The sequence below is a fragment of the Hylobates moloch genome, unplaced genomic scaffold (assembly GCF_009828535.3).
Source record: "Hylobates moloch isolate HMO894 unplaced genomic scaffold, HMol_V3 SCAFFOLD_5, whole genome shotgun sequence".
Taxonomy (NCBI): Eukaryota; Metazoa; Chordata; class Mammalia; order Primates; family Hylobatidae; genus Hylobates; species Hylobates moloch.
The window spans coordinates 44,812,746-44,838,186 of record NW_026652280.1 but is presented as its reverse complement, the minus strand read 5'-3'; the positions used below and the strand labels follow the sequence as shown (position 1 = coordinate 44,838,186).

The 25,441-nt window shown below is 37.4% G+C and overlaps 1 protein-coding gene across 31 annotated transcripts in view; it reads left to right on the top strand.

The window, feature by feature from the left end:
- The window catches only part of DTNA (dystrobrevin alpha), a 391,156-nt gene that overhangs the window by 317,064 nt on the left and 48,651 nt on the right, over positions 1–25,441 (top strand). For 10 of the 31 annotated variants that reach the window (XM_058438467.1, XM_032152533.2, XM_058438465.1 and 7 more), the window contains 6 exons: positions 1,068–1,234; positions 3,695–3,819; positions 10,481–10,564; positions 12,287–12,376; positions 20,617–20,694; positions 21,268–21,360. In XM_058438467.1, coding sequence (XP_058294450.1) covers positions 1,068–1,234; positions 3,695–3,819; positions 10,481–10,564; positions 12,287–12,376; positions 20,617–20,694; positions 21,268–21,360 — 637 coding nt within the window. The other 21 variants (XM_058438478.1, XM_058438477.1, XM_058438475.1 and 18 more) reach the window with 5 other exon arrangements.

Below are 25,441 nucleotides of genomic sequence, written 5' to 3'. Positions count from 1 at the left end.
TTCTCTCTCAGTATTTCCTGCTGCAGGAGATCAGTTTCTTAGGCGCTGTCCCAGAACAGTTGTCCCTAGATTCAAGCCCCACTCTAGTCTTTCTCAAGAGCCAGGAAGGAAGGTTATGACACTTGTTTAGAAGACAATGCATCCAGAGCTAGTTATGTCTTTGTTTTTACACTTTACTTTTTATCTTCATTTATTATTATTTGCATTGTTTTTCCTGACCGGTTAGGCCGGAGAATAGCTTTACCAAAGGCAAGAATTGTTATTGTTGTTTTAGTATCTAGCTGATAGCATGTAGACAATTACTTGGATTTGATCACTTAATTCTAATATTTTACTTTGCTTCAAATCTAGTATTTTGCTTTGCCTGCTTTATAATTCAAATTTCCTACCAAAGAAAGTTAACTGTCTCTTGAGGCATCTGAATTATTTAGAACTGTTTTCAGATGATTTACACATGTTTTTAGGGCCCTGTACACCTGCCTCAGGAAAGAAAAAAAAATCTGTTTGTCAGATGTAGGCAACACCACTCATTAAGTAAGCCATTAGTCACTCCATTTTTAAAAAAGTAACTTAATTATCTCATCCACATCCAGTTTTCCATTCTCTGCCCATCTTCCTTTCTTTTTTCTTCCTCTCATTCTCCATGTCTCTGATATTTGCTCTCTTCCCACTGGACAATCAGCATTCACCCCTTGTGCTTCTGAGTCTTCCAGTGAGCTGTGCTGGTCTCCTGGAGACAGAGAGCAGTTTGGGGTAAAGGCAAGTCTGTTTGGCTAATTTAAATTCTTGTAATGTGAGAGATGGGAATAGAAGGAGCAAATGGCATTACAGAGATTTTTGTTGTTAAAAGGACACCTCTTCTCCATCCCATTTCATTTCCCCACAGGCATGATTGAAAAGGGTTGAGAGAATCCAGGAATGAACTAAATGTTTCTCTAAGCCCAAATCAACTATCATCTGAAATCGTGGTGCAGAGAAGAAAGGTGCAATTCTGTAAGGCTGTACTTTTCCTTCTTCTGGTTCATACTTTTGTTTTCTTGGTTTTTCTTCACTTACTTCCCCGTTAGTCTTCCATCCGGTTGAGTGTTCCTACTGCCACAGTGAGAGTATGATGGGATTTCGCTACCGATGCCAACAGTGTCACAATTACCAACTCTGTCAGGACTGCTTCTGGAGAGGACATGCCGGTGGTTCTCATAGCAACCAGCACCAAATGAAAGAGTACACGTCATGGGTAAGGCAAGGTCCAGGCAATACTTGGAGTTGGATGTGTGAGTGTTGCCCAGAATTAAAGGGAATATCAAGGATTGTGGCAGAATTAAAGGGCAAACTTACCTTCCATCCCAGGTCTAGTATTCAGTCCCCCTTCCTCCCACCCTCCACCCACTGTGTGCTCTTACTTATTCTGTTGGAACCCAGTGTAGCTTCCTGAGATTTAAAATATAGGAAGACTCAAAACTATGTTACTTCTTGGAATATAGATAATTCAGTACTGATTTAAATAACAACTGAATAGCAAGGACCTTCTGGAACATAATCTCACATTCACAGTAAGTTAAAATGTTTTCCAAGTTTTGTTTTGTGGAAACGGCTTAAAAATTATTGTTAGTTTTATTTTTCTTAGATTCCAGAGTTCTTTTAAGTGTGTGACTAGAATATTAAAGAAACAAGTATGAGAGTAGAGTGTGGACTTAATAATACTGTTCCATTTTACTTTTCTGCAGAGGGTGGAGAGGGGAGATTGTGGTTATATTAGCAAACCATCTTTTCATGAACAGTGTGAGTGACCAGCCTGGCAAAGGTGGCATGTGAGTGTCTGTGTGATAGTTGTATTCTCAGGAGCATGTGGTACCAGGTCTGTGGGAGGAAATGTGACTCCATGTGCTCACTGTTCAAATGGATTATGATTTACTGACGTTTATCTTCGTTAAACTCAAATATCAGTTCCAGCATTGTTGCCCTCGTGCATCTCTTTAAGGATTGGTTTTTGTAGGGTGTATAGATTGGTTCTTGTGGGATATACCATCAGCTCTTCCAGCACCTCTTGGAATAGATCTGTCACAAGAAAATCCAACCTATTTATGAGTTTTTCTATAGTTTAATGTATTTCAATTCAACCTGTAGTCTTTACTTAAAGAAGTCTTCAGAATATACATCTTAAATCAAAATGTTCTTCCTAGAAATTATTATTGGGAACTAATATTCAGTGTAAATATACTAGTACTTCATCACTGGTGAGATTCTGAATTCAAGCAACAGTTCTTCACTAAGGCAGAGTATACTGAGAACTTGCCAATTCCAATGCAACTCCTCACTGTTGTTTATGTCATGCTGAGGATAGATAGATACATTAATACGGATCATGAACTACAATTTAGTTTAGAAGATAGGAGCTAAAATTTTCTATTTTCTTATTGTTAGCATATTACCAGTTTTCAAACTTCTACCCCATATCCTAAAAGATTTGGTGTTTGAAAACTAATCAGATTTAGTTGTTTTACATAAATGCTAAATCCACGTAAGGAGCCTCTTTCTTAGGGGTCGTAGACCTAAAATTATATTCCAGGGCACTATCCATACAAAGAAGGATCAGACTCCTTGAGAGGACAGAAGGCACTATGGTTTGTGGGGGCAAAGAGCTGCTGTTGCTGCTGTCTGTACTGTTCTAAGAATTACATCTCCTAACAAAAGCCAGAGGGATTTCTTGAGCAATGCTCTTATTACTTAGCTTTTAAAAAATGAGGACAATAGTCACTTCATTATATTACCAATTATGGACTCTAGGTATAAAAGAAAGTGATAAAATTTGAAATGGTTTCTTATGGAAAGGAAAAACATGGTTAAGGTTTTATTACTATATTGGTGCAAAAGCAATTGCGGTTTTTGCCATTACTTTCAAATGGCAAAACGCGCAATTGCTTTTGCACCAACCTAATGTATGTGGTAGGCTACTTTTTATATAATTTTGATGGTATAACAGCAAGATAAATTTCCCAACAATCTAAATGGAAAAGAGGCAGCATGATTCTCTGGAAATAACCTGAATTTTAAATTCTGAAGACTCAGATTGAAGTTCCATTTTCACTTCTAACTGGTTGTGTTCAGCCACACCTGAAACATCTTTCTTGCACCTGGATTCCCACAAAATCTTCTGCTCATCTTCATTCCGTGCCTATTTCCTCACAAACCATTTTCTGTTCTTAAGTGAGAGCAGTCCTTCTAGAATCAGGTCTGATGCTGTCATGCCTATGATTTAAACTCTTCATGGTCTCCCTCTGTCCTGGGGATAAAGAGACAGTTCTTAACAAGCCGTATAAAGACTTTGATGATCTGCCTCCTGCTTTCCTCCCCAGAAGGGCTCCCTTCACTGTTGCTGCTTCCTCCATCTCGAATGACCTTCCCAGTCTGCTGAGTTTTTGTCAAAAGGACTCCTGCAGGCCCGTTAAGTCCCAGCTCAGGTGCCCCCATGCACAATGCCTGCTTCCATTTATTGTAGAATTTACTGACACTGAGCAGCAGGGGGCAGCTTGTTCGGAAACTCTCTTCCCAGCATTGAGCAAACTTCCGGACTCAGAGACAGCACTGAAAAAGGATTTCTTCCATAAATGAGTATCTATTATGAAAAGCAAATCATTTGATAAAATATTACATAAATATTAGCTGTTGTCACTTCTGCCTTCCTTCTTCTTTCCAGAAATCACCTGCTAAGAAGCTGACTAATGCATTAAGCAAGTCCCTGAGCTGTGCTTCCAGCCGTGAACCTTTGCACCCCATGTTCCCAGATCAGCCTGAGAAGCCACTCAACTTGGCTCACATTGTGTGAGTATCCCTACACTCCCAGTATAGAGACAATTTTCTTCAAGGGCGCATGTCTGGAGCCACACAACAGCAATTTCCTATCAGTGGTCAGCAACCAAGATTTTTAATGTAATTAAAAAAAAAAAGTTGGAATAACGCCATCATAATTTTTTGTTGTTGTTGAGGTATACAGTACTTCCACCAGGCTGGACAAGTAAAGTATGCAACACTAACATAATTCACCTGGAGGTGGAAAATATTTCAGAAAGCTTAGTTATAAAATATGGATGTTAGTGGTGTCTGTACATTGGAAGTTAACAATGGGATCACTGTGGTAAAAAATGATTTACAGCATATTATTCCTTAATTTCATATGTGCTTTGAGTTCCAAATATAAAAGCTGCTTGTTTTATTTCTCTGCAGACCCAGTTTAAGATGCCAGCAAACCTAGAAATTACTTTTCTTTTTCATCCCAAGCTGCATAACTTTAGAAGAATCATAGCCTGTGCAGGGGAAGGTTGAAGAGGGGGAATGGTGGGAAAATTTATCAGAATATCCAAAGATTCTTTTCTTCAAAGTATTTGTGAGTTTCATGGCAGAAGGTGTTGGGCCAGCAAACAGTCCTTCCAGCCATCCCTGCTACCTCCCGGAAGTTTCATGCCTTTGAACCTCTCTCAGGCCTGGGTGGCCAAGATAACAAGGGGGCTTAGGTAGAAGAAACAATTTTTTCCTTGGTGTTACCTTGGGCTCATAAGAAGAAAGAGTCTCATTACCTGCTTCTATGCACAATTAGGTGTCAAAGAGTCACAGATGCCTCCTTATGAACTGCCTGTAGTTTTCCACAGTTCAGTGGGACCTATCACACCATAGGGCCTGTGTTTGCATGTTGACATCAAGAGGTGGGCGATGGGACCTACCAGTATAGGAATTCAACAATGCAAAGTTGATGTTTCAGGCAGTTCAGCATATGATCCATAAGGGGCACTGTGGTGGGTATGAGACCTTCATGGAAGCAGCAACTATGTTCTCCGACGGACCTTAGCAAATACCACCAAATGATTTGTGCTGCGTCTGTGAGCTTTGTATAAATACTTTGGGGCTTTGTTTTGCTTGTTCCTGGAGGTCCTTTGAGGCATCTCTGACCTCAGCAGTATACACAGCCTGGAGGCTCCTGTTTCTCAGCTTACAAGCTGGCATGGGCTCAGCCTCCAGAAACTAATGTAAACTAATTCTGTAGAATGTGGTTAACTTATTTTTGGAAATTATGTTTCTATAAATAAGCCCTAAAATAAGCCAGGGGTAAATAAATCTGGGGAATGTCCAAAAGGGCCAACCACTTGCAGAAATCTACCTCACAGGAGCTTATTAAGAACCTTATTAAGGTCTAGACTTTCCTTCCCATAGCCAATTAGACACAATCACTAAGTTGCTAATGAATGGCCACAACAAAGTGAGAGCAGTCGGTGCTCCCTGAGTTCTGCTGAGTAATTTCCTACCAGCCCTGCTAGGAGTTTCACCCCAAAAGAGCAGCCTTCAACAGAGCTGCTGGATGTCATGAAGATAGAGGGTGTGGATGTGAATAGCCTGGCTCTAAGAGCTTTGCTGCTTCCCACTCCTCCAAAGAATTAGGAAGTGATGCACTGCAACGTAAAAGTCTGTTTCACAGTGAGTCCTATTGGAGTATTATCTAGCTCAGGGCCTGTACCCAGTGGGTGCTAGGATTGGGTGGTGTGTGTGTGTGTGTGTGTCTGTGTGTGTGTATGAGAGAGAGAGAGAGAAAGAGGTATTTAATTGGCTGAGTAATCATTTTTACATTTTGACTTATGGGGCAATATAATCTGCTTTGTTATTTATTGAATTAACCGAGGGCTATAGCTACACAATACGTTCTTAGTTTATGTTCCCTGGAGAGATTTTAACATTCTGTACAAAATGTGTCTTCTTCTGAGAAAACCTCTGTGTATTTTACCAGATCCTCAAGAGTCCTTGAATCAAAATACTGATCTCTACTCACTGATAACATATTTTCCCACGGTGAAAGTTTTAATTTTAAAATGCAAATTGTACAAGATATTTAATTGTTGAAATAACATACAAGACATTCTGGATGTAGAATGTCAAGTCTATATTAGAACGGAATTTTTTTTCTATTTTTAGCCATAGAAATTTTTTCCATACTTGTTTCTTTATTCAAATGCTATTGTCATGAGTAGATATCCATGTCTTTTTTCTGAGACTTCTAATGTTAAAATGCATTGCTCATTTAACTATTCTAAATTATCATAGGCACATCAAGGCCATTTAAATGAAAAAATAAATGGTATTAAGCCTTAATCATTTACAAAGAAGAATGCTCTCTTAATCTGCTATAATGAACATGTACATGGAATTAATGAATATTCACACTTCTTTCAAATGTATGTAAATAAGATTTTGATAAATTAGACAAAAAATATGACATTCCATACCATGTCATTTTATAATAAGCCCACTACTTTTATACAGTGCTGTACAATGGAAATAAGTGAAATTTAAGAAATAAAACACACCAATACTCCCACCTCCACTTAATGCCCTTAATTTATTACTCCCAAATATGACTTAAATTATAAAGGTCTTATGCAGAAGGAATATTGTCATAGTGCAGAAGTAGGTATGGTTAGATCCTTTATCATTGAGTCTCTAGCAAAAATCACCCTAAAAGTATGTTCTTTAGAACTATACATAGCAATAAAAATGTATTTTCTAGCTGTAGCTGTGTCTTGGTCATCCTCATTCCCTCTCTGACCTTTCCCTGTGCTTTCCTAAATAATTTATTAAGCAATCTTTAATTGTAGTACAAACCACATCTTTGTCATTCTTTGGATGTAATATCACAAAAATATCCCAGTCCACATCAGTTACACCCATAGATAAGCTTACAGACAGAGGTAAGAAGGGAGCAGTGAGTGGGGTGCAAGCATTGGCGATATTGATGGGCATACTCTGTCCTGTGCTGATGACCTGAGGTTCTGGACACGGGGAATTATAGCACAGACTCAAAATAAAACATTTTTTTTTGCCACTGTGAGAAAATGTGTTGATTTTGTAAATTAATACAAATTCTTCAAAGACATATTCAGAAAAAAATTCCGTGATGTAAATGTTTAAGTGAAGGATAACTGTATGTGCTTACATAGTGCTGAAATATGTAGAACATTATAGAGCTCATGGATATAAAATTTGATGTTGAACATTATACAGTCTTCTTAAATGCAAATCTTGCTGTTTAATGATTATGTTAAAAATTGCTGGCTGGGCACGGTGGCTCACGCCTGTAATCCCAGCACTTGGGGAGGCCGAGGCAGGCAGATCTCAAGGTCAGGAGATTGAGACCACCCTGGTTAACACGATGAAACCCCGTCTCTACTAAAAATACAAAAAATTAGCTGGGCGTGGTGGTGGGCACCTGTAGTCCCAGCTACTAGGGATGCTGAGGCAGGAGAATGGCGTGAACCCTGGAGGCAGAGGTTGCAGTGAGCCGAGATCATGCCACTTCACTCCAGCCTGGGTGACAGAGCAAGACTCCGTCTCAAAACCAAAAAAATTACTACTACATGGCACGTGTATACCGATGTAACAAACCTGCAGGTTCTGCACATGTACCCCAGAACTTAAAGTAAAATTTAAAAAATACTATTAGTTCTCTAATACATATTGCATCCAAAGTTGAGCAGCAAAAGCATTGTAAGATATAAATAAAATTGAGAAAATAATAAGTGGAAAATGCTTTATCAATACCTAATGAATACATTAGGAAATATTTTTATTACTCATTTAAAACTCAAGTTCCAACTTTTTCTTTTTTTTTTTCCTTTTTTTATTTTTTGTAGAAATAGGGTCTCTCTATATTACCCAGGCTGGTCTGGAACTCGTAGGCTGAGATTACAAGTGTGAGCCACCACACCTGGCCACAACTTAAATGTGAAAAAAATGGCAAAAATATGGCACTGACTATGTAACAAATTAACATTTTATAGGTAGCTTTAGATACAGTTAAAAAAAAGATTAAATCAATAGGATTTTTAAACAGGTTGTGGTACTAATATCTCTCTCACACACATACACACACATACATATATTTGCATATGGAAATGAAGCACATGACACACAGAAAATGCCTTTTTTTTTTACTATAGCCAAGAGATTTTCTACCCATCTTGTAGAGAGGTGCTGCCAGTCATGAATTAGTCCTTAAATAGAAATGAGCAGGTGGTGACATGTTGGTATTTTGACATTTGTTCTTAGCTGTTGTATTGCTTGTAAATATTACCATAATTAACGGTTTCTATTCTGTTCAATTCTTCGCTGCCAAAAGTGATACTTGGTAAGTAGTGCAGTCGTTTCCAGTCTACTTACGAAGATGTATAATCATGATCATAAGTGGGGATGAGACACAAAACAAGTAAGCAATCTGAGGCTAGTTTAGAACTAAGTCTTCTTGTGCTGTATACTCAGTTCACAAGGATGCCACTTATATAAAAATGACCTCTGTGAAGATCTTGTCCAGAAGGCCCTTGTGACTTACTCTCTTTTGTGGAGCTGTTTCTTTTACATAAAACCAAATATGTTCAAAATTCCCAGTGTGAGCCATTTATTAGATAAGGTAACTTGCCATTTGATTGTGGAAGAAATAGGAATTTCAGTCCCTCTGAATGAAAACCATCATTTTGGTGCCAGGGCTAGCCATTCTTTGTCCCAAGTTCAACATTTCAATGGTAGACCTTAAACAAAGCCATTTGCTGAGAAACCTTGATTTCAGCTTTGTCGTGACCGGATTCAATAGAATACATTTATCAAGCTAGTTAAAAGGCATTCTAAATCCACTTGTTTTCTCATTTTTAGACAGAGCAAGATGGAAAAATTTTTAAAAAAAGACAAAATCAGAATTGTGGGGTCAAGTATTTTTTTCAACTCTTTGCAAAGCTACAATGAAGATATTATACTCTGTTCACTGTTTTAAAATCTAACAGACCAAACTTTTCATAATTCACTGAGGACATTTGTATACAATTAGCATCCTTCTTCCAAAGTGCTAGTGTTCAACTCAAGGCAAAATTAGTTTTAAACTAGCCTTGTGTTGCTCCCTTATATATCAAAGATACGTCTTAGGTAAGTAATGCAAAACACTAAGATTGTTTTCAGAACTTCAGTTTTGTCTAGAGTAGATGAGTAGATGTTGTTTTGGCTTCATCCAACAGATGATATGTCTTACAAAATCTCAGAGTATAGTTTAGCACCAGCTACCTTGAAAAAAGTTTCGATGAATTTGTTTTTATTTTTTATTTTTATTTTTCCATAAGTTACTGGGGTACAGGTGGTATTTGGTTACATGAGTAAGTTCTTTAGTGGTGATTTGTGAGATTTTGGTGCACCCATCACTCGAGCAGTATACACTGTACCATATTTGTAATCTTTTATCGCTAACCCCAGAGACTTATCTAAGTCTCAATGAATTTTTGCATGTAGTATTGGCATTTTAAACCTGCAGAGCTTCACATCCATTCCGTTCAATACATCGGTATATACAAGTCTACCTTTTTCCCAGAATGTCTTCATTGTAGAATCCAAAGCTGTTCTCTAAGGTAAAAATTAAACCATTTACAAATTTGGATCTTAATTAAGCCAACATAAATTGATTCTTCAGGCTGCTATAATTAATGTCTCATCTTCAAAATGTTCTATACTGTCAATCTCAAATATAGAATTATAGTGAAACTGAAATTTCCTCTGATTCAGAAAATGCCCCACCTCATTTTCCATCTTTTGAACTCTAAGTCCCATCTCATATTACCATTCATTATCCTATATTGAACCCAAAAAAGACTAAAAATGACTTGGAGATGAGATAGGGATCTTAGCCCTATCATTTTACCTAAACTAAAACATTCATGATAGGAAAAGAATGACAGAATGAAATGAAAATCAGACGAAGGAAGACGGACTCCTTGAAGTTGGTATGTAGAACCATGAACAATTCTGAGGAAAATTGAATTCTGTTTTCCTTCTCTTATCATAAGAAAACAAATGGAGCTTATGGGATGCCATACACCATATACTCTATCATATAGATCACCCAAACAACAGAAACTAACTTCATAAATCCTTGTGGAGCTTACTTGCATCTTCACTTAGAACAAAGGCAAATAAGGTATGATATGATTTTACAGCCTGTGTCCTTTCAGACCAGGCATGTTGGAGAGGCCCATCATCATGAAGAACACAGAAGGAACCTTCCAAAGCCTCAGGAATCTTCCGCTTTCCAAGAGAATGTAGATTCGATGATCAGGTCTTCAAGGCTTCTTGAGAAGGCAGTAGAAGTAAAGCCACTACCTTCTTCAAAATCCTTGCTTCATTCCAGAATATTATACAATGAAACATCAAGGCTCAAAGCTCACGCATCAGTATTCACATGGTGTCTGGAAATCTGCCTCCCAGTGTTTACCTGAGATTATATATTCTCAAGGAAATGTAACTTTAAAATACTTAAGGAATTTAATTGGAAAATATAAGATTTCTTGTTGATCCTGGGAAAGATAGAACTCAGATCTTCCCATCCTGTTTCCTAGAGGGATGAGGGAGAGTTTCACATTTGTGACTTTTATTTGTTTTAACTGTCCATTCACACTGTCTTTTGTTTTAGGCCTCCCAGACCTGTAACCAGCATGAATGACACCCTGTTCTCCCACTCTGTTCCCTCCTCAGGAAGCCCTTTTATTACCAGGAGGTAAGTTCCAACCCTATTATAAAATAAGCCCTTTCTTTGGCAATGAGCCTTGATTTTGTGGTAAGAAAAATATTCTCACGCAAGCCAAGGGCAGAATATTGTTACTGGAAACTAACTTGCAAATATCCATTATAAGTTTTCAATTTCATTCATTTGTATGCATTTAAAAAGGGGTAGGGTGGCTTTGGGGATTAATGTCATGTCTGGAAACCTGCATTTATAATTTACCCACAGTAAGAATGTGGGGGTATGTTTCAGTTTTACTACTGACACACATGCATCCCATCTCATTAAGAAAGTCAGTTTCATAGTCCTCAGAGTTGAAGTCAAGGAACTGGAATTTCAAGATGCAATGGTGTGTTACTATATAAATGGTGAAATGTGTCATTATTTAAAGCTAAGATACAAAAGAATCCTTTGTTGGTGAACCCTGGAGTTCCTGAGGCTAGAGGATAAAGACCAAACTTGGAAATGTAGTTTCCATATAAGTAATTTCATTGATAATAGTAAGAACTTTTTTAAAAGGTGGATCTGCATCTCATTTCTTTGCACAAGATCCATTCCCATGTGAGCAAGAAACAGGAGAAGCAAATATTTCTCTAAGAGTTAGCATCAGACATATGCAGGGTCAACAGGTGCTCTGAGTCATTTGATCAAATATTGCGAATCAAGCACCAGATAATTATTTTATAAATACATGGAGAAAGCTCACGGGAAGCAAAAACAAAGGTAAGGAAAATGGAGTGAGTAACTGAACATAAGATTTCAAATGCCTTTCAGCAGAAAAAAGTACAGCCTCATATTTCACAAAATGCACATAATTCATCTTTTCCCTGAAGAGGTTTATAAGGTGCCAGCTTCACTGTAATATCCTGGTACATTCAACTGAGGATTTGAAGACAATGAGACGAAGAGCACAGCTGATTTTTTTTTTTCCTCTGAGTTCCTGTATGTGCCCCTCAACAGGAACCTGAGATGGAGATGTTCCCCATAATTGTAATTAGCAGAATAAACAGAATATGGCAGAATATGGTGTTTCTGATGTATAAACGAGGTCTGTAACAAGTAGAAATGAGGAAAGTTATACAGCAGAACATCCACAGTAAAATAATACGGTTTAGGCCCTCAGTAACTTCCTCTTAGCACTCTTTTTTAGAATCACCAGCAAATGCAACCATTTTTTTTTTCTGGAACAAAATCATAAACTGTAAAGTCTATAAAAGACACAGGTCTGTGCATCTATCTAGGGAAGACCTGACATGATGTTTAGAAATATGTACTTTTATTAGGAAGCTCTGCATTCTGCAAATGTCAAGCAGAGGTAGACCCCATCCTTACTGAAGGTCATTTTATATCATTTCAGCTCGGACGGTGCTTTTGGTGGATGCTCCTAGATGGATAACATGACTTCTTCTACCCTAAAATATTCCTATAATACTTTGAGCTGTTCTGGTTCCTCCAGGGTGCATGGTACCCATTAACCCAAAATATGATTATTTCCCTTTTTTCCCATTTTCAGTCCTTTTGGAATGTTCTCTGTGAACCACAGATACGTTGTTTAAAGCTCACATTTCTTTCTATCACCACAGAGATTGGCCTACGGTTTCTGTTTTGAGGGTGCTGTTCAATAAAGCTGTGTACACTAAATGTCTTTCCTCTCTGAGTGGGCCTTGCTCTGTCCATGGGAAGTTTTAATGAGGTCTCATTGTTTGAATCCCTCAGGTTACCTGAGGGGATAAGTGCATCCAGCCCTGTGGCTGAAGAGCATTCCCTCATAAAGCTGTACGTAAATCAGCTTGATCACGGTGCACGGTCAGTATCCCAGCCCTGAATTGCTAATCGTAGTAGTAGTTCCATAGCTAGACTGATAGTCATTCTACTCTGGCACTAAAATCCTCTCGTAGTACGTCTTATTGGAGATAGAAGTCTTCTGGGATTTAATGAAATTGTGTTGAGACTTTTCAACTTGAGCTGGACTTTGCAGCTCTTTCCTCTCCTTTCCACATATTTTATGGATTTCATAGCCTCATACCAGTATATAAGAGATGTATATATGTGAAGTGTATCAAGCTGGATCTCGTTTGGACAAGTCTCTGCTTTCGTACAATTTGCAAAAACCCAGATGGTAATTTCTAAGACTCTTGAATTAAGGAGTCTATTGGAAAGATCATTAGCATTAACTAGGTGAGGCTAGGACAATGTCATATAGCTGGACCTCACTGCAGTTAAAGACTTGAGGACTTGTACCTTTCTGTCCCATTGGACCTAGTACATTTTCCCCCCAGGGAGGGCAGTCTGATTCCTAATGAAGTAACAATTTCAAAAACAGTTTCTTGCTCTCAGTGCTTATTCTCTATCACTTGAAAATGCTGATGGTGAATCACTTTTGATCTCTTAATCATGTCGATAAACTAAGATGGATAGAAATCCATCATGCCAGATGTAGGCAAAAGTTAAAATTCCTATACTTCTATCATTGAAACAGAACCAAAGAAATATGACCTATGGCTCTGCCCTCACCCCTAGCCCATCCCAACAGTGAAATAAAACCTAAGCAAGCCAAGTATAGTGTCAGTCAGTATAGGGCAGCACCGAGAAAGTAGGGAAGTTCTCCATATTTTATTTAGCCTAAGTTCAGTCTTTTGTATCATGACAGATCCTAGAAAGATAAAGCCGAATGAGGCTGAATTGAATTCCCCACTCCAGAATCCTCACCACAAACTCCTGGCATTATTCACCTAGGGCCCTTTACAAGCATACCACTTTCATCTTCAAAAGACACAGGGATATAACTTTGAAGTCTTTCGACATCCCTAGCAATCTACTTCATGCCGATTTATGAGTGTGTACCTCTGGTTACCAGCATCATCTGTCGCATTCCCTGTTCTTACATCTTTTCTAGCTATGTACTTGGCTCACTTTTCCCTTACTTAAAAGGAAAAAAAAAAGGGGATTCTCAAAGGCATTCTCCCTTGGTCCTTTGAAGTCTTCTTACATGTGTGTATGTCTATGTGTGTGTGCACATGTGTACATTCAGTGTTGGTTAGAAGTTTGGTAGAATGTGGGTCATATAATCAATGAACCGATTCACTTCATTCATTTTCTTGATTGTAAACTGTATCCCTAATCTATTTTGTTTTCTTATAAATTTATAGGAAAGAATGGCTGATTTGATGAAAATCTAATATCACCGTTAGGGAAAGAGCTCTAAGAGCTGTGTATGGTGAGCCAGCAACATTATCTAAGCTTATGAAAGATAGTGTATTATTATTATTGCAGATATTATTGCAAGGTCTGACCACAAAGCCAGGTCCCAAAGGCTCTTTCTCCCCTTCACTGCCCACAGCTCTGTGCCTCTTAGGAGCTATCTTTTTTGGCATCGTGCCTCCTTTTTAAAATCTTAATTATCTTGCCATAATCCTTACTTAGTTTATATGAGAAAGTTAACCAATATTTTTAATGTCAAGTAAGCTTCTTTCACTATGGCCAAGCTTCTTCATTAGTCACAGTAAAGACTAATAAAAAAATTAGTCACACTTCTTTTACCTCCAATTTTAGAAACATCATTTAAAGGTTTCACAGGTATTTTCATAGTTGCAACCTCTAAAGTGGTAAGCACTCACAAAAGGAATCACTTTGACTATTCTATATAACATCTAGCCAGGTCTTATCACTCCACCAAATATTGCACTCCAGTCAGGACAACAAGGGTGAAAATCCATCTCAAAAAAATAAAAAATGATACTGTATTAGGCTCTGTAGTTCCTATGGGGTGAGTACACCCAACCCAGATACTTCCCAAATCCTGATCCCTCCAAGAGGAGCAGCAGTTGTGAGTTATTTTTTGGGTTGACTTGTTGGTCAGTTGATTGATAGGTTTGGGTTTTCAACCAAAGAAATGCTAATTCACTGTGCCTTTTTCATTTTTAAAAAATATTTTTGCTTACCCAAAGATTCTTTACTTAACAACCGTGGCTTTTAATCTGACTCAAAAAGTTCAAGCTAAATTTTAAATAGTTGTGATCTGATAATTAAAAGTAGCTAAAAATAAATTTTAGATACTGAATGTAGCCTTTCCTTTTGAAAATCAAAGTTTTCTTCATAGCTGATTTTTCCAAGATTAATGCCTATCCATTTTCAGTCATAAAATAGATAAATTTGTAAATCAACATCTGGCACCACCCTGAAGATATCGCACTCTTTTCAAACTTTCTGGGCATGTTGTATGAAATTTTATGAATTTGAAATAATCACTCTCTGCAGATAATTCTTTACTTCATGTAGCCCCAGAGCTCTACTAATATGTTAGATTTTTCCAAACTGGAATTACACCAGTCTACACATCAACCCTAACAATTTTCTATACTATGCATGATTAAAACCACAGTCACCTCTCTTGTTCAGTTCAGTAACCTTTATTCTCCTACTAGAGTTGCTTTGGCTGTTGTCTCTGCATGCCCTGTATGAAGCAAACTTTCCTAGAGGCTCTCCGGACAAAAGTGCAGTTGGTGTGACTTGATGATACCTAGGTACAATGTAGTAAATTAAATATGACCTAAGAATTCTTATTTTTTCCATGGTACCTGTTTGAGATGGTTCAACTTCTCTGCCAGCCTGAATTGATGACAGTTAATTTTCCCACTGAGACATTAACCTATTTTTTAATACTGGTCTATGAATTTTCAGGTAATACATATTTTATATTTCAGATATAAGCTATTGAAATCTAGAAAAAAAGAAACAGAATGTTTCAAGACATTATTTCTTGACAAAACAGATTTGTGGATTTTTTTATTGTATTTAAATTAGTGTGATGGCCTTATTACTAGACTATGTAATTCTAGTGAGAAGGAAAATTTTATACACTATAGATAGTTACTTAAGGAGAGAGCCAACTTTATAAGTCATTCTTCACAAATCCAAATATCACACAATTATTAATAATTTAAGAATCAATAGAAATGAAAATATCTGTTCTTAATTTGCTATATCTCAAATATTGCTTTTCTTTTAACCATTATCATAATTATTCTATATTAATATAATTTGTTTCTATAATATTTGTTTTCTGTGAGACTGCAGCCAGGCCTTTAATATCATGTTCAATAAAAGAAAAAATAATCTTTGTCAAGGGCTAATATAGTAACTCAACAGTAACAGAAGTGGTCCTTAAAAATATATTTCAGGTACCCAGGAAGCATCTGTGTGTGATTTTGTTACCTTTGGACCCACCCCCCAAATATTTTCACTGAAGTAAAACTATTGGCATCAGTCGTCAACCTTCAAAGCTAAGGGGATAATTATTTTAATAAGAATGAAATATTTTGAGATTGTTCTACTTTTCCAGAACCCACTGTGTCATTGTGTGTGTGTATATGTGTATGTCTGTGTGTGTGTGTGTGTGTGTGTGTGTGTGAAAAATTTTGGAAGAAGGTTATTTATCTTTAGATATGCTACTTTCCAAAGGTCTAAAAAAGAAATGGTGAGAAGCTAGAGACTTTTTGTTAGAAAAAAAAAAATCTAAAGGAATATTTCCTGCCTTTTTTCTTTCAGCAGATATATGAACTTCAAAATTTACCATGCCATGCCCTCCAAGGTATGGCTGTTCCACAACCATCAGTGATAATATGTATGCGAAAGGATGTGCTCATACAGTGGCAAGGGATTAGTGAAAAGAAAAAGATGGCAATAAGAAAAAGAGATTTGTGTGCATATAATTTTAGAAATGATAGTCTTGCTTCTCTTTGAAACTCAGATTAGAAAAGGTGTATCCCATGGTCAAGTTGAACCCCAAATAGTTCCCAGTTTTGGAGCTTAAAAGGAAGAATGCATTCTGATTTGAAGACAAGGCACATAGAACAGAAGAAGCTTTTGACGCTCAGGCTGGTTCGTATGAAAGCCATTGTCACATTCTGACACAATGATATGCTGGAAGCACTCTTTCTTTAGTCAGGAAGTAGGTTCCATTGTGCCTGATCCTAAATCCCACAAAGAATTAGAAACTTAACTTCTCCATGCAAACTGCCAAGCTACAAAATGAAAGTTTAGAATCTAAATTAGTCTATAAAATATTGTAATAATATAGCACTTTGAAGGGATCATAATAAGCCACATATCATTACTGTTTTAGTCCCTTTATGTTGCTATAAAGGAATGCCTGAGGCTGGGTAATCGATAAAGAAAAGAGGTTTAGGCTGGGCACAGTGGCTCACACCTGTAATTCCAGCACTTTGGGAGGCCGCAGCAGGTGGATCGCCTGAGGTCAGGAGTTTGAGACCAGCCCGGCCAACATGGTGAAACCCCATCTCTATTAAAAATACAAAAAAAAAAAAAAATAGCTGGGTGTGCTGGTGGGTGCCTTTAATCCCAGCTACTCAGGAGGCTGAGGCAGAAGAATCGCTTGAACCCGGGAGGCGGAGGTTGCAGTGAGCCGAGATCGCACCATTGCACTCCAGCCTGGGCAACAAAAGTGAAACTCCATCTCAAAAAAAAAAAAAAAAAGAGATTTATTTGGCTCGTGGTTCTGCAGACTGTATGTGAAGCATGGCATCAGCATCTGCTTCTGGTGAGACTTCAGACTGCTTCCACTTAGGACAGAAAGCAAAGGGAAGCTGGTTTGTGCCAAGATTACATGAGGAGAGAGGAAGCAAGCCACAGAGAAGAGGTGCCAGGCTACTTTTAACAACCAGCCCTCAAGGGAACTGATAGAGTCACTCATTGCTGTGAGAATGGCACCAAGTCATTCATGAGGGATCTGCCCCCATAACCCAAACACCTCCCATTAGGCCCTATTTCCAACACTGAGGATCAAATTTCAACATGAAGTTTGGAGGGGTCAAATATTCAAACTATAGCAATCACTATTTTCACAGCAACTCAAGAGAAAAAATTTCACTTTGCTGCCTCTCTTCAAGCCTGGGAGCTGGAGAAGAGGTTCTGGTGGAAAGTACTTCAAGTGAAAAGACTTTAAAGACCCAAGTTTTAAGTGAAACCTGTCTCCCAGTCAGCTCTCGAGGTTCTTGATTCATTTCATGTTGAAGGAGTGACTATTTTTGTCTTGTTTTAGTCATGCATTTGGCTTCCTCTATACATGGTCATATTTTTGGCTTCCTAGAAACAGATGATGAGAAGAAGAATTGAGGCTAGCTCTAGAAATTACAGAAACTATGTGAACAGTGAGTATCAAAAAGTTAGAAGTGCTTCTGGCACTAGAAATTAAGAGCTATAGCAAAACAAAATAGTTTATTTCCAGAAACTCATAAATGTTCACGGTGTAACTCCCATATTTTCCAAGAATTGTTTTTTCTAAGAATTCACATAAGAAAGGAACGGAAGATAAAAGGTTTTAAACTATTTCCTTAAACCAACACTGGCAAGGGCCAACACAAAGAAAATGACAACAAAAGTTAAGAGATGTATATATATAGAATATGTCTCATTCCTTTGAGGGATGAAGGGACCTGGTTAGAAGAAGGAAGAAAAGGAAGAGGAGAGGAGAGACAGGCAAGTGGAGTAAAGGAAGGAGGAGAGGAGCCCAAATATTTGAAGAAAAAAAAAAAGGAGAAGGCCACCAAACGAAAGTCCAGCCTATTGCCCCCTTCTGTCAGCCCTACCCCTACACGATACTGAGGCTAGGGCTCCTCCATGCTTGGGCTTTGTGAGTGATGGGTGGTGGAACCACATTTCTGGGCCTTCACTGGCACATCTTCTTCCTCCCATAGAACTTCACCAAAATAATTTGTGGCAAACACATCTTTGTGGTTGACGTTCCTGTGTTTCTTTCTCTACGGATTCTTGCTTGTTATCTTGCATGTTCAGCGTAAAAGGTTGTCCCTGTGCAATTATTTGGCTGTTTGCTTAAGAAATTATTGCCACAATTTCTGAGATTCAAAGAACAAAGAAGCATAAGAAGGCAGGGAGATAGTTTAGTTTGGAGGGAAGAATCATGGATGTTTCACACAGTGTTTTGAATGGTTTTACAAGCATCTGAAATAAGTTATGTAATAGATTCATCTATCTTTAGTTACAAAAAAGAATTGGGGGGATATTGGGCAGCAGGGGTACTGTAGGTACTGCATAATGAATGTATGGAGATCTGCTTCAGTAGACAAACTCTGGAATGCAGTTTTGGTGGGGTAACTGTACATCACACAAAACAGAAACAGTTTTGGTGGTATAATGGTACATCACAGAAAATGATGGCTGAAGGTGGTTATTTGGCCCCAATGGGCAGGTTTCACGGTTTTAAAAGGAAAACATCAATATGCTGGAAAAAGAAAATTATTAAGGTCATCAGGAAAGTAAATTATCCTAAAACACAATCTAATTTATTTTTAAAGTCAACTTTAGGCCAAGCACGGTGGCTCACACCTGTAATTCCAGCACTTTGGGAGGCCAAGGAGGGGCAGATCACTTGAGGTCGGGAGTTCGAGACCAGCCAACATGGTGAAACCCCATCTCTACTAAAAATACAAAAATTAGCTGTGGCGCATGCCTGTAATCCCAACTACTCGGGAGGCTGAGGCAGGAGAATCACTTGAACCTGGAAGGCAGAGGTTGCAGTGAGCCAAGATCGCACCACTGCACTCCAGCCTGTGCAACAGAGCGAGACTCCATCTCAAAAAAAAAAAAGTAAACTTTGTTTGGGTACAGTTTAACTTTTTAAGCACAGTAATACTTAGTATAACAGATGCCTTTCTGAAGAGCTGAGTGAAAATGTCATTCATCTGACAAACATGCATGTCTACTCTTTGCTAGTCATTTTCTTTACAAATCAAATTTAATATTAAATTTATCAGAGACCTCACTATTCAAGGAATCTTTTAATATACACTATTATAAAGCAATAATTCCAACTATAATGTGCAGTTCTAATGTGTTACATATAAATTTATATTTTTTAGTACTTCATGGCCTGAAAGAGTGGTGCTTTATAGTAGAGCCTTAAAACTTGTAGTACAAAGTTTTTAAGATTTTAACTAATTTATAAACCATTATATATATATATTTAGTAGATTTAGAGTTTCTTGAAAATTTTTGGCAGAACCCCATAATTTAGATCCCAATAGTTAAATATTTGGTATTCAAACAAAGACAGACAATTTATTTTTCTATTTTCCATAAAGAAGGAGAGGGACAATTTTAGGTTCGCCAGTGTGCAGGGCAAATTCTTACTTAACCTATAGAGGAGCAAACTTTCTTTAAGCACATTACCAATACAATTGTAATACTAAGAATTAATACCATATTTCTCAATGTAGCATGACTACAAATTGTCACAGTAGATTTTGGATGACTTTACCACAGCCACACTTAATGAATTATTATTTATATTTCTATTTGTACTTTAATAAAACTATATTTTAAACTTTAAAATTGTCATTTAAATTATTAAAGACAATGAGTAGTTCCCATAATGAATCCATGTTAAGAATTTGCTTTAGCAATGAGACTATATTCACTAGCTTTGTATTAATATAAACATAAGAAATAACAATATATATGTATAAGACTCAAAGGTGTATTTCTCTGTTCCTCTGAAAATTTTCTTTGTAGCTCCAGAGCCAAGATCATGTGGCTTTTGCTTGGAGTAGTGAAACACTTCTAATATGAAGCAATCTCTAGCTAGGTAATTTTCAAGTCTTTCTATCCAGCACAGAAAGTTGGAGGATGTAGGGAAGGCTAAAGTTCTTGAGTGGGATCTAAAGGCTGGCAGGACTTAGTGAACTATTGGACTGTTTACACGATATGCCATGATAAATGTTGAATGAATTTTCATTTTGTCTAGACATACCCAATATAAATGCTTGCTTGTTAAGCAAATAGCAGAGGTCAAATCTGGGATCATGGTGATTGCGATTGTGGTTCTCAGGCTGGGTTTCTACTCTTACTTGAACTCTGGAAATCTGAAAACATCTTGAACATTTCAAAATAATAAGAGATCTGTCCAAATGGAACTTGGATCTAGACTTGGGAGTGTCTGTTGCCAGTTTCTATTCTTGAATGCATTGCTGTGTTTACGCTCTTCTTGGCTTTCCCATCTTATTAACTAGCTCTCCTCCCAAGGACAGTGAAGTAGAGCAGAACAAACTGCTGGCTAGGGCTGCTCCAGCTTTTCTGAAGGGCAAAGGGTAAGTTACAGCCAGAGTGTACTGGAACCCTGCATTAACTAAACTAAAAATGGAGATTTCTTTTGTCAAAAATGCTTTGTGTGTGAAAGACCATCTTTGATTCAGTAAAAGCAGCTCTGCTATAACCCAATTAACAGCACTAAGTAGTTATTTCCAGTAGACACATCTGAGTTGTTATTCACTTTCCCAGATTTGTGTCTTTTTCTTTTTTGAAATGACTAAGCTGAAGATTCGATTTTCTGAAGGATATTTAATCTTTGCTTGCAACCCATTTCAATGTATTTACTGTACAGATGAATACCTTGGCCTTAGTGGTTGAAAAATGTAAATCTGTTTTCTAAAACTTTATTTAACCTAAATGGAAGTCTTTATTTTTAAAGTTAGTGAAATCGAATTGTGGGTTTTATTGCCTGAATTTCGCTTGTGTTTTTCATAGCACATCACTTACTACCCTTCCTATACTTGCTTGGTTTTCTAAATGCCTTTTCTACCAAAAACTCACTCCTACCTTCTCTGCTTATTTCTGTCCACCTCTCTTAACAACACCCTTTCTTTCCCCCTATCCTGTTTCAGGATACAGTACAGCCTGAATGTGGCAGACAGGCTAGCTGATGAACATGTTCTCATCGGGTTGTATGTCAACATGCTCCGGAACAACCCCTCATGGTTAGTGCAGGTTTGGCTGCTTGACTGTCCTTAGAGAGGGATACAGTCTGAGCTGGTGACAAGCAGTCTCAGCAAGGAGCAAGGTCACTGGATGCCAATGGTGACACTGAAGCACTGTTAACTGATTCAGTTAAGAAGTCTTTTGTGATGTTAGTTTGTATACTTCCCATGAAGGAACCATAGGATTCATATCCTTGTTTATATATTAGCTAAAGCAAAAACTTGCATAAAGGGATGCCTTGCTAAATATTAGCCTTCAGGTAGATTCAGGACTGCGGGTCCCACCAGTCAGTTCTGTGCTACGTGTCATGTCAAATTACCACAGGATGGTGATACAAGAATTTGTCTTATTCCAAGGACATGGATGTCCTTGCTGATTTGGAAAACAATGCTTCATTTTACTTAAGATTAGAGTGAAAAAGAGAAAATGTGATGTGATTGAGTCACAAAATGGAAATCATTTCTTTAACAGTGATAACAGTAGGAACAATCATCTTTCAGCAATTCTATTATACATGTTTCTGATGACCATCCTCCTAAAGCCTGCTTTCACATCTTGGAATACACAAAACTTAGTTTCAGATATGTTAAATTCAGGAATTAAGATAGCCCTGTGTACTTGGATAAAGCCATTCAAAAGGCTTTTCTCCATTTTAATTGGGACATAGGAGACTCCTTCCATTGGTTAAAGTTACTTGATATTAATAATAAATGTGGATTTGCAACTTGAATTAAAGGAAAAGGACAAACTATGTATTTATCATATGTATTTTTCAGTCTAGTTCAGACTACTGGTTTATAAACAGATTTAGCAAACCAATTCCTTGAAAATATGTCAATTTTTCTCAACCACTTCAATTTTCTCTGAACTAAGGGCCCATGGATTTTCCATAGTTATAATTATTAAGAGAGCCAATGGGTTCAATTTCCATTAAAATGTTTCAAACCTTTAGCATGGCAAGTCCTCTTTCCTCTACTACTAGAGGAAAAGTAATTGGCAAAATTAATGGCAATTACATTAAAAGTAATGGCAAAAACCGCAATTACTTTTGCACCGACCTAGTATTTCACCAAGGCATCCCTCAGATGCTAGGCTATTGCTCCATGCGCCTTGCCTCACCACTTGATGTTATTAACCACTTTGTTTCTGAACCTCTTTCCTCCTCACTTAAATATTTTCAAAATTTTCTTCCTATTACTGCTTCTTAGACCTATTTTTGCAAGATTAGTACATGAGATAATTTTTAGTTCTCATGAACTGAATGAACATTTATGTGCTTTAGTACATACATGTATCTTAATTTGTATTTTTAAAAATGTATAACCAGTACACTAGTTTAATTTTACCTTAGATCCTACTGTTTAAGGGGATAAAAATGCACTCCTTGGCTGATGTAAATCCATCTCTTTCTTCAAATTTTGTGAGCTTCTAGATTAAATAGTATCCACTTTTTCACAACTCAGCCTCTCAAAACTACAAAATTGCTTTATTCCCAAGGAGTTTGGTACTCTAGTGTTACATGGTAGCTGAAGCAGTAGAACTAAGCATTGAATTTTTTTTTTTTTAGTCGTATTGGTCATCTTTGAAGAAGAATACAGTCAGTATAGATTCAATTGTAAGGCAATGATGCGATCTCACACCATGTCCTCTTCCCATAATTCTAAGCACACTCCACTTATTTCTACTGGTCTTCTTTGACCTTTTCTTAATTAAGGTTGTAACAAAGGCATCTCCAAAGAGAAAAGCTCAGAGTTTGTCACTACCAGCCATTTTCCCTACTCAAGTGATTAATTATATTGACTTGATGGTTACTTAAGACCATAAATCTGTCTCAGCAGAGACACCTTGCATCTGCTTGATGAAAGCAAAATGTGATTTGTATTTTGAAAACAAAGCAGAATTTAAGACCAACCAATCAATGAAGGAGGCTTTGTTTTAATAGCTGCACCCCCCATATTTCTCATAGTTTTTTTCTATCCTTAAAAAATTCCAACTTCTTTTTCAAATTTCTCATTTTTTCTTCCCTTTATGTTTAATTAGATCCTAACAATTCCTCACACCTGTCATGATTCTGTAAGTAATGTAATGACCTCTTACCTCCTTTAACATCATCGTAGCTACAATGCTTTACCATTATTAAGTTACAGTGAGACATATAATAATAGTAATAATAATAGTAAGTGTTTTTAAAACACTTACCTCATGCCAAGCTCTATGTTCAGAGCCTTGTACACATAATTTCTCCTAGTCCTTAAAGTAAGCCCATGGAGTAAATAAGATCATCCCCCTTTTATAGATAAGTAAAGGTATCATTTTAGAGCGCTTACCTGACTCTCCCGTAGTCCCACAGCTATAAAAAGTGGGGCAGAGATTTTAACCAGTATCCATCCAAGTTCATAACCACTGTGTTTCATCACCTCTTTTAAAGTCTGCATCAACACATGCCTTTCAGGATCTTTTGTGGATACCTCCTTCACACTGCATCCTCCACGTATTTACTGAACTGTATATCTTATTCTAGTGTTTTTATTTGATTTTAGCAAATATTTTGAGCACATACTAGTAACAGGAATGGTGATTCTTAACAAGTTACCTTTTATGTATGTAGTTCCTTGAGCTGTGACTTCTCATGTTAATTGTAAGCTTCAAAAAGGGCAAGAGTTTTGTCTTCACTCTCTTTTATCTCATTACAACAGCTGGAGTAGGAATAATAAATTTTGTATTTATGAAATGCTTCAAAAATTACAAAGCCTTTTCCACACATTATTTAATTTACTTCTCATAGTCCTAGAAAGTTGGATATGATTATTTCCATTTCACTGTTTAAAAAATATGAGCTTTGAGACATTAAATGATTTATCCAAAGTCACATGCTAGTAAGGGCTTGCAAACAGGTCTTATGACACTGGTTCCCATCTATTTTCCACCCCATTCCTTGGCCTCCTTGAATGTGCACCTTTCATGAGATGATCTGCAAACAGGAACCTAATAGCTGTTCTCCATCAAAAGCTTTGTTTTTGCCATTATTCAGACATAATCCTGGTTAACTCTATGTGAGGGTCTTCTACCCTATATTAACTACTTAACACAGTGGGAAACTGACTTATTTGTAATAGTTTGCTGCTAAAGAAACACTTATGTCATTGCTGGTTCTGATGTCAGGTAAGATAAACTGCAGCTTAAAGGAGAATTTCTGCTTCCTTCCTAATTCAATGAAGTTTTAAAAGCCTTAATAATTTGTGTGCACCTTCCTCATTTCAGGAGAAGGAGTCTGAAAATGTGATACAGTGTCGGCTTTTGCAACCCTCCCCCAAAGCTTGTCAAATGCCTGGGCTTGCTAGTTTATACCACGGTCTGTAGTGGACCAACCAAATGATTTGAAACCAGCCCAGAACTTCTACCTCTAACAATTGTCACTTGATTCGACTCTTGATGTCATATTACTAGGTTAAAATTGTTTTGCTTATATTTTTCTCAAGTACAAGAAAGTGTACATTTGTGTTGCCAATAGATTTCTTGTTAAGTGGATTAATAATCCATCTAGTTTAAAATTGCTCCACAATATTTTATGCTTTGGGAAAAAAGACATCTAAGAATGCCTATTTTGGAATTTCATTTATGAGGTCTAAATTTTTATTAGCTTGCATGCTTAAAACTCTTTAATAGATTCCTATTGGACCTAGTTTACAACCCAGACCCCTCACCATGGTGTACAAACCTGCATGTGACTTAGCCCTTGCCTACTCCTTTCTCAGCCTCAGATCTCATGGGGTTCTCCCATTCAATCACTACAGTTAGTCACGTCAGTTTTTAATCAATTCCTCCAACAAACCAAGCTCTTTCCTGCCTCAAGACCCCAATACTAGTTCTCCCCTCTGTCTAGAACATTCTTTCTCATTTCACCCCTACTAAATGCACATGAACTTGCTTGTCTAGCTTCCAGTCTTAGATTAAAGACACCTCCCCCGGCAGGTCCTCTCTATTAGTCTCTATTATAGCATACTATTTTTATTTTCTTCTTGTCAGCTGCAATCATTGTTTGATTGGTTGGCTGGTTAGCTGTTTGGCTGGTTAGCTCGT